The sequence below is a fragment of the Salminus brasiliensis genome (genome assembly GCF_030463535.1).
Source record: "Salminus brasiliensis chromosome 20 unlocalized genomic scaffold, fSalBra1.hap2 SUPER_20_unloc_1, whole genome shotgun sequence".
Lineage (NCBI taxonomy): Eukaryota > Metazoa > Chordata > Actinopteri > Characiformes > Bryconidae > Salminus > Salminus brasiliensis.
Genome location: NW_027326636.1, coordinates 118,899 through 128,756, shown reverse-complemented (window position 1 = coordinate 128,756; position 9,858 = coordinate 118,899). Strand labels below are relative to the sequence as shown.

The 9,858-nt window shown below is 45.4% G+C and overlaps 2 protein-coding genes across 2 annotated transcripts in view; one reads left to right on the top strand and one right to left on the bottom strand.

Annotated features, from left to right (window-relative positions):
- Nucleotides 1-1,511: 1,511 nt before the first annotated feature.
- LOC140548749 (endonuclease domain-containing 1 protein-like) lies at nt 1,512-2,951 on the bottom strand. Its single transcript, XM_072671874.1, has 2 exons — nt 2,621-2,951; nt 1,512-2,478 (listed from the first exon to the last, which is right to left on the bottom strand). Exons 1-2 carry the CDS (start codon nt 2,942-2,944, stop codon nt 1,888-1,890), a joined length of 915 nt encoding a protein of 304 aa, XP_072527975.1. The 5' UTR covers nt 2,945-2,951; the 3' UTR covers nt 1,512-1,887.
- Nucleotides 2,952-4,606: 1,655 nt separating this feature from the next.
- lifra (LIF receptor subunit alpha a) overlaps nt 4,607-9,858 on the top strand; it is a 35,246-nt gene continuing 29,994 nt past the window's right edge. Inside the window, exon 1 of the mRNA XM_072671854.1 lies at nt 4,607-4,793. The gene's annotated coding sequence lies outside the window, so the exon portion shown is untranslated. The remainder of the gene's footprint in view (nt 4,794-9,858) is intronic.

The window sequence follows — 9,858 nt, the reverse complement described above, 5'->3', positions numbered from 1 at the left end:
CAGAGCTTCATACTGGATATTAATGTTATTAGAGCTTCATACTGGATATTAATGCTATTAGAGCTTCATACTGGATATTAATGATATTAGAGCTTCATACTGGATATTAATGTTATTAGAACTTCATACTGGATATTAATGTTATTAGAACTTCATACTGGATATTAATGATATTAGAGCTTCATACTGGATATTAATGTTATTAGAGCTTCATACTGGATATTAATGATATTAGAGCTTCATACTGGATATTAATGTTATTAGAGCTTCATACTGGATATTAATGCTATAAGAGCTTCATACTGGATATTAATGTTATTAGAGCTTCATACTGGATATTAATGATATTAGAGCTTCATACTGGATATTAATGATATTAGAGCTTCATACTGGATATTAATGTTATTAGAACTTCATACTGGATATTAATGCTATTAGAACTTCATACTGGATATTAATGATATTAGAGCTTCATACTGGATATTAATGATATTAGAGCTTCATACTGGATATTAATGTTATTAGAACTTCATACTGGATATTAATGTTATTAGAACTTCATACTGGATATTAATGATATTAGAGCTTCATACTGGATATTAATGTTATCAGAGCTTCATACTGGATATTAATGTTATTAGAGCTTCATACTGGATATTAATGCTATTAGAGCTTCATACTGGATATTAATGATATTAGAGCTTCATACTGGATATTAATGTTATTAGAACTTCATACTGGATATTAATGTTATTAGAACTTCATACTGGATATTAATGATATTAGAGCTTCATACTGGATATTAATGTTATTAGAGCTTCATACTGGATATTAATGATATTAGAGCTTCATACTGGATATTAATGTTATTAGAGCTTCATACTGGATATTAATGCTATAAGAGCTTCATACTGGATATTAATGTTATTAGAGCTTCATACTGGATATTAATGATATTAGAGCTTCATACTGGATATTAATGATATTAGAGCTTCATACTGGATATTAATGTTATTAGAGCTTCATACTGGATATTAATGATATTAGAGCTTCATACTGGATATTAATGATATTAGAGTTTCATACTGGATATTAATGTTATTAGAACTTCATACTGGATATTAATGTTATTAGAGCTTCATACTGGATATTAATGATATTAGAGCTTCATACTGGATATTAATGTTATTAGAGCTTCATACTGGATATTAGTGTTATTAGAGCTTCATACTGGATATTAATGTTATTAGAGCTTCATACTGAATATTAATGTTATTAGAGCTTCATACTGGATATTAATGTTATTAAAGCTTCATACTGGATATTAATGTTATTAAAGCTTCATTCTGGATTCATCCTGGATAGCTTTATTCTCTGATCTTCTGAAGTTCCTGATTTGTCACAGCAGGTTGACACCTGGTGGCCACTCATGCAGGATAACATCACAGAGTGTGTGTGTGTGTGTGTGTGTGTGTGTGTGTGTGTGTGTGTGTAAAAACACTGAGAGAGGGTTGTGCATTTGCACAGCGAACAGCTTTTATTGAAGCTCAGAGAAAGAGAAGGATTCTCTGTGCCGGCGTGAAGGGCGCAGATAAGTATGCGGACAGTGGCGGCCACGTTGTTGGAACTGCATGTATCCATAATCGCACATAAGGAGAGTAACATGAGACTTTAGGGGGAAGAAGCTAGTGCAGCATTAGGCAGCAGACACCCGGGCTGCGTCCCCATTGCATACTAATACTACAGGGAAGGCGTAGAGCAGGGGTGCACAGCTGCAGTCCTGGAGGGTGAGTGAACCGAACCCCCAGGACACCAGTAGTCTCCGGCGCAGACCACATGCTGGTAGTAATTAGCATTGGATTGGGACGCAGCCGCACTTCAGCAGCTTCACTGCAGCACGGGGATCTTGAACTCCTGTCCATAGTGTTCTGTGAGCCGTTTATTCAGACGCTCCACGGGCATGATCCTCAGGTTAAAGTTAGTCTTCTGGTTGGGCTTACAGTAGATCTGCTGGGCGATGAAGGCGTTGGAGTGGACCTGGTTACTGTTGTCTCTGCAGGAGTAAGCGGACCAGTAGTAGCTGGGAATGTTGACTCCCTGTTCCCATTCTTCGGTCCCTCTCTTTATTGGCAGCCACACCTGTCCCGGGACCACTCCGGTCACGACGTACGCCGGCCTGTTCTCAGTCGGAGCACAGTCTCGCTGGATCTCATCGCGCATCCTTATCTCCACCTGTACTGCCCACTCATTGTTGCTCTCTTGCACCTGGGGTGCGGCGTTGGTCAGGGTGAAGGTGGACTCCGCCTGTCCCTCATCTGCTGCAAAGCTGTTGGGAAACACGTGACCTCTGGTGTAGTAACATTCATGGACAGAACCGTAGTCTTTGTTCAGGGCCTGGTTGTAAAAAAGGAGCGCTTCCTCGTCCGCTGGCCTTATCTCTCGCATCACTGCGTTGTCGGCTGTGCCGGCCTCGTCCAGCTGTGTTGGAGAGAAAGGGAGAGAGAGAGGAGGCGTCGGCATAGACACTGACCCTCAGTCCTGACCACACACTCTGACCAGCGGGGAAAGACGCCGTCCGGCCTCAGGTAAACCCCTCCACCCAGGACTCCGGCCCACTCACCTGAGGTTCAATCTTCCATGAGAACGCCTCTCTCTCGCCTCCGCCCTTCTGGTGGAAGGTGTAGGCGGAGTAGATGGGGATCCTGTGCTTGGTGTCGTACAGAGTGGCGTAGTAATCCTTGGTGACTGCTGGCTCTCCGTGACTCCACCTCTGACAGATCTGCTGGTACTGAGTTCCGGTCAGGACGGTGGGGGTGTAGACTTGGTTCTGGTTGTGTGGGTTTCGGATGAAGAACTGAGGACAGTCTCTTTTAAAAGAATGCACGACCCGAGCCCCGGCTGGCGAGACGACCCCCAGCAGCAGGAGCAGAGCGAGGAGCTTCATCCTGACGTAGAGCAGATCTCAGTCTGAGGAGAGCGATGCACGGGTTCTGATATATACAGAACATCGCGGGGGGTGGGGGGGGGCATAGGGGTGGAGGAGGAGCTAAAGGCCCTGTGTTGCCTAATCTGGTGAAGTGCAGAATCACCGTAGCTCCCGTACAGTTCTGCCTCTTCAGCCATCAGCGGAGTGACGAGTCAGAGGAAGTGTCGACTTCTTAATGTTATTAGAGATTCATACTGGATATTAATGTTATTAGAGATTCATACTGGATATTAATGATATTAGAGCTTCATACTGGATATTAATGTTATTAGAGCTTCATACTGGATATTAATGCTATTAGAGCTTCATACTGGATATAAATGATATTAGAGCTTCATACTGGATATTAATGATATTAGAGCTTCATACTGGATATTAATGATATTAGAACTTCATACTGGATATTAATGTTATTAGAGATTCATACTGGATATTAATGTTATTAGAGATTCATACTGGATATTAATGATATTAGAGCTTCATACTGGATATTAATGATATTAGAGCTTCATACTGGATATTAATGCTATTAGAACTTCATACTGGATGTTAATGATATTAGAGCTTCATACTGGATATGAATGATATTAGAGCTTCATACTGGATATTAATGATATTAGAGCTTCATACTGGATATTAATGCTATTAGAACTTCATACTGGATATTAATGATATTAGAGCTTCATACTGGATATTAATGCTATTAGAGTTTCATACTGGATATTAATGTTATTAGAACTTTATACTGGATATTAATGCTATTAGAGCTTCATACTGGATATTAATATTATTAGAGCTTCATACTGGATATTAATATTATTAGAGCTTCATACTGGATATTAATGTTATTAGAGCTTCATACTGGATATTAATGCTATTAGAGCTTCATACTGGATATTAATGTTATTAGAACTTCAAATTGAATATTAATGATATTAGAGCTTCATACTGGATATTAATGTTATTAGAGCTTCATACTGGATATTAATGTTATTAGAACTTCATACTGGATATTAATGATATTAGAACTTCATACTGGATATTAATGATATTAGAGCTTCATACTGGATATTAATGTTATTAGAGCTTCATACTGGATATTAATGCTATTAGAGCTTCATACTGGATATTAATGCTATTAGAGCTTCATACTGGATATTAATATTATTAGAGCTTCATACTGGATATTAATGATATTAGAGCTTCATACTGGATATTAATGTTATTAGAGCTTCATACTGGATATTAATGCTATTAGAGCTTCATACTGGATATTAATGTTATTAGAGCTTCATACTGGATATTAATGCTATTAGAGCTTCATACTGGATATTAATGCTATTAGAGCTTCATACTGGATATTAATGTTATTAGAACTTCATACTGGATATTAATGATATTAGAGCTTCATACTGGATATTAATGTTATTAGAGCTTCATACTGGATATTAATGATATTAGAGCTTCATACTGGATATTAATGTTATTAGAACTTCAATAATGAAGTCCGCCGGCCGGTGGCGCAGTTTTACGCACTTGCTCTCCATGACAACCGACAAACACGTCATGGTGAGGAAATCCCCGCCCACCGTTCCGCCCTCGCCCCGCCTCCCACCCTAGTCCCCACTGGATTGTTGGGAATTCTGGGAATACTGCACGCGCAGAGGTCTGTCCGCGGTGCGGGACAGTCGGGGCGGTAATAACAGGGCGGTAGCGCGGGGATGAGGGGCTCTCTGCTCTGATAGGCTCCGGGATTTACAGCTGCGAGGGTTCGAGGAGGTCGCGCGGCTGAGGAGGACCGCTAAAGGTAGCGTTTCACTGCTGTTATCTCTGTTAGCTTAGCATAGCTGCTAAAGCACTGCGTAGTTTTGCTCCCCGCCTGTTTACAGACTGGTCCCGCCCTCTCTCTCCTGTGATTAGCTAGCGCCGGCAGCGTTGAGGCGTTACCATTGGCTGGGTGTTTATGTTGACAAGCTTTCTGCCCATATCTGGCCAATCCTGGCGCAGTAGGGGCGGGACTTTCCGGAAAAGCAGTGCGATTTGAGAAAACGCCTATTTTCCCTGTTATTAGAGCTCGTTCTCCTATTGATCCGCCTTCAATTACCAATAAATATCAGCATTAATAAAGCCTCCCCCTGTCCGGCGGAGTGGAGTGACTGACTGACTGACCCGGATAGGGTCCGGTTCTGACTGAAAAACAAGTGCGTGAGGGAGGCCAGCCAGCCCAGTGTGACCCTGTATTAGCCCTGTATTAGCCCTGTATTAGAGATGTGTCATCAGCCTTTGATCTGTATCAGAATATCTGAACTGATCAAAGAGCCGGCGCTGGGTTCTACATCTTTATCTGTGTAGCAGAGCGTCTAGACGACTAGACTGAAGCGCTGGTGCATCCATCTGAAGGTGGGATGGGAAGGGATAAGATTTTACTGGAGTCTGAATGGGTGGAGTTAAAGTGATGGAGTCTGAATGGGTGGAGTTAAAGTGATGGAGTCTGAATGGGTGGAGTTAAAGTGATGGAGTCTGAATGGGTGGAGTTAAAGTGCTGGAGTCTGAATGGGTGGAGTTAAAGTGATGGAGACTGAATAGATGGAGCTAAAGTGCTGGAGGCTGAATGGGTGGAGCTAAAGTGCTGGAGACTGAATAGATGGAGCTAAAGTGCTGGAGGCTGAATAGATGGAGTTAAAGTGCTGGAGGCTGAATGGGTGGAGCTAAAGTGCTGGAGACTGAATAGATGGAGTCAAAGTGCTGGAGTCTGAATGGGTGGAGTTAAAGTGCTGGAGACTGAATAGATGGAGTTAAAGTGCTGGAGGCTGAATGGGTGGAGCTAAAGTGCTGGAGACTGAATAGATGGAGCTAAAGTGCTGGAGGCTGAATAGATGGAGTTAAAGTGCTGGAGGCTGAATGGGTGGAGCTAAAGTGCTGGAGACTGAATAGATGGAGTTAAAGTGCTGGAGGCTGAATAGATGGAGCTAAAGTGCTGGAGGCTGAATAGATGGAGCTAAAGTGCTGGAGACTGAATAGATGGAGTTAAAGTGCTGGAGGCTGAATGGCTGGAGTTAAAGTGCTGGAGGCTGAATAGATGGAGCTAAAGTGCTGGAGACTGAATAGATGGAGTTAAAGTGCTGGAGGCTGAATAGATGGAGTTAAAGTGCTGGAGGCTGAATAGATGGAGCTAAAGTGCTGGAGGCTGAATAGATGGAGTTAAAGTGCTGGAGGCTGAATAGATGGAGTTAAAGTGCTGGAGGCTGAATGGGTGGAGTTAAAGTGCTGGAGGCTGAATAGATGGAGCTAAAGTGCTGGAGGCTGAATAGATGGAGTTAAAGTGCTGGAGGCTGAATAGATGGAGTAAAAGTGCTGGAGGCTGAATAGATGGAGCTAAAGTGCTGGAGGCTGAATGGGTGGAGCTAAAGTGCTGGAGACTGAATAGATGGAGCTAAAGTGCTGGAGGCTGAATAGATGGAGTTAAAGTGCTGGAGGCTGAATGGGTGGAGCTAAAGTGATGGAGGCTGAATGGATGGAGTTAAAGTGCTGGAGGCTGAATAGATGGAGCTAAAGTGCTGGAGGCTGAGTAGATGGAGCTAAAGTGCTGGAGACTGAATAGATGGAGCTAAAGTGCTGGAGGCTGAGTAGATGGAGCTAAAGTGCTGGAGACTGAATAGATGGAGCTAAAGTGCTGGAGGCTGAATAGATGGAGTTAAAGTGCTGGAGGCTGAGTAGATGGAGCTAAAGTGCTGGAGACTGAATAGATGGAGTTAAAGTGCTGGAGGCTGAATAGATGGAGTTAAAGTGCTGGAGGCTGAATAGATGGAGCTAAAGTGCTGGAGGCTGAATAGATGGAGTTAAAGTGCTGGAGGCTGAATGGGTGGAGTTAAAGTGCTGGAGGCTGAATAGATGGAGCTAAAGTGCTGGAGGCTGAATAGATGGAGTTAAAGTGCTGGAGGCTGAATAGATGAAGCTAAAGTGCTGGAGGCTGAATAGATGGAGTTAAAGTGCTGGAGGCTGAATAGATGGAGCTAAAGTGCTGGAGGCTGAATAGATGGAGTTAAAGTGCTGGAGGCTGAATAGATGGAGTTAAAGTGCTGGAGGCTGAATAGATGAAGCTAAAGTGCTGGAGGCTGAATAGATGGAGCTAAAGTGCTGGAGGCTGAATAGATGGAGCTAAAGTGCTGGAGGCTGAATAGATGGAGCTAAAGTGCTGGAGGCTGAATAGATGGAGCTAAAGTGCTGGAGGCTGAATAGATGGAGTTAAAGTGCTGGAGGCTGAATAGATGGAGTTAAAGTGCTGGAGGCTGAATAGATGGAGTTAAAGTGCTGGAGGCTGAATAGATGGAGTTAAAGTGCTGGAGGCTGAATAGATGGAGTTAAAGTGCTGGAGGCTGAGTAGATGGAGTTAAAGTGCTGGAGGCTGAATAGACGACCTCGGTCCAGTTAAAGGTCTGTGGAGCAGAACGGGTTGCATACTGAGGCCAGAGGTTTAGGAACAGCTGTTCGACTGTGTGATAGATTCCAGCTGTGCTGCAGAACTTCAGGAGGCAGGAACCGGAGCAGCGCCGGGTTTAATAACAGCAGGGAAAAGGTTGAGGTCCCAATCTAGAAAGAACCTGAAATGAGGTCTGGCTGGGCCTGGCTGGGTTTGATTGGGCCTGGCTGGGTTTGATTGGGCCTGGCTGGGTTTGATTGGGCCGGGCTGGGTTTGATTGGGCCGGGCTGGGCCTGGCTGGGTTTGATTGGGCCTGGCTGGGTTTGAGTGGGCCGGGCTGGGCCTGGCTGGGTTTGATTGGGCCTGGGTGGGTTTGATTGGGCCTGGCTGGGTTTAGATGGGCCTGGCTGGGTTTGATTGGGCCTGGCTGGGTTTGATTGGGCCTGGCTGGGTTTAGATGGGCCTGGCTGGGTTTGATTGGGCGTGGCTGGGTTTAGATGGGCCTGGCTGGGTTTGATTGGGCCTGGCTGGGTTTGATTGGGCCTGGCTGGGTTTAGATGGGCCTGGCTGGGTTTGATTGGGCGTGGCTGGGTTTGATTGGGCGTGGCTGGGTTTGATTGGGCCTGGCTGGGTTTGATTGGGCCTGGCTGGGTTTGAGTGGGCCGGGCTGGGTTTGAGTGGGCCTGGCTGGGGTCCCTGCTGTGTTTACAAGGCTGTACAGCGGTTTGGCCTTGAGGTGTCTGCACACTCAGGGGTTCAGCACAGGTTCCAGGAAAGAGAAGCGGACGGCCGTAAAGTCCTGGAAAAACGCTCGATCCACAGGAAGAGAGCGTCCAGGAAATGTTCTGACCATATAGATTAACACCTCCTAACTCCCTCCCTTTAACGAGCAGCAGGACAGTCCTCAGCCTCACTGACCTACACTTACATTCACTCTCACATTTACAACTTTACATTCATGTTTACGTTCAGTACGTTTACAGTCACATTTACAGTCACATTTACATCCACTGTTAGATTTATAACGTTACATTCGTATTTACTTTATTTAGTAAATATTTAGTATTCATAACTTTTACACTAACCTTTACATCTCATCTCATTTTACATTTACACCAACGTTTACTGTATTCCCCTGTAGGTTTACAGGTTTACAGGTGCTTTACTGCCAGGTCAAGATGTGGTGCGGTAATTAGCACAGCGCTTAGCTTTATGTGTTTTAGCGGTTTAGCGGATGAAGCTAGCTGATAGCGGTTAGCTGTGTTTACTGCATGCTGTCTGACCCACCTAGCCTTTCTGAACTGACTGTAAACAGAGTCACACAGAAATCACGAGACATTCGGGTAGTGTGTGTGTGTGTGTGTGTGTGTGTGTGTGTGCGCACTGGGTCACTGTTCTATTATTCATTAGTGTTTCCTGGTACTCGGGGGGGCTCGGCAGAGTCTTCAGGTAGAATTAGATACTGAAGACTGATCAGCATCTCCACTCCCTGGTGCTCCACCACCACCACCACCACCACCTCCACCTCCATACTTCTCTCAGTCCTCACTGAAGCACAACATCTCCACACCATCAGGGCCGCGTTTGTTTTTGGGCCTGAAGGTTTCTGTATTGCAGTGGAAGTGTGTGAGCGTGTGAGTGTGTGAGCGTGTGAGTGTGTGAGCGTGTGAGTGTGTGAGCGTGTGTGTGTGTGTGTGTGTGAGATGTTTGGGCTGCTGAAGGCGGTTTCTGACCTCTCCGCTGAAACACACACTGCCATTGTTCTCGGCTCACTGAAAGGCTTTGAGGCCCGGAGGCGCCGCTCCAGTAAATAAACCGGCGACCCGCTGTGAGGTCATCGCAGAACTCTCCGGAACATCGCAGACATTCCCAACCGTCCACACGAAGACCCCCCAGCCCCCCAGTTTCTGCCCTCTCACCCCGGATAGAGCTGATCACGACCCAGCTATGAGGCTAATACCTCACCTGTTAGCACTGGAGCTACGAGGCTAATGTAGCTATTGAGGAGCAGACTATACTGGTCTGAATTATAGTGAGGGGGTGGTTCTCGCCCCCTGTGCTGACAGTAGGGGTACAGGGCCTCCTGCTGCTCCTGCTGCTCCCACGTGTCTTTTCATAGGCGCTCTCAGAGGGATTGCAGGGTTGTGCTGGGGAGAGGCTTTATTCGGCCTGCAGTGTGTAATGACAGAGCGCGAGAGTGTGTAATGACAGAGCGCGAGTGTCCGGTGCTGGGTCGAGGATGCTGGCTGTGGGCCCAGAGCGGTCGCAGGGCTGGCCTGGAACAGTGTGTTCCTCAGTGAGTGTGAGAGACAGCAGTGTTTACATCCACGGCCTTCGGTCAGACGAGGTTAATCATGAACCTGCGCTGACTGCCTGCGTGTGTGTGTGTGTGTGTGTGTGTGTGTGTGTGTGGCTGGACTACAGCTGGCTGTGAAGTTTCACACACCAGTGT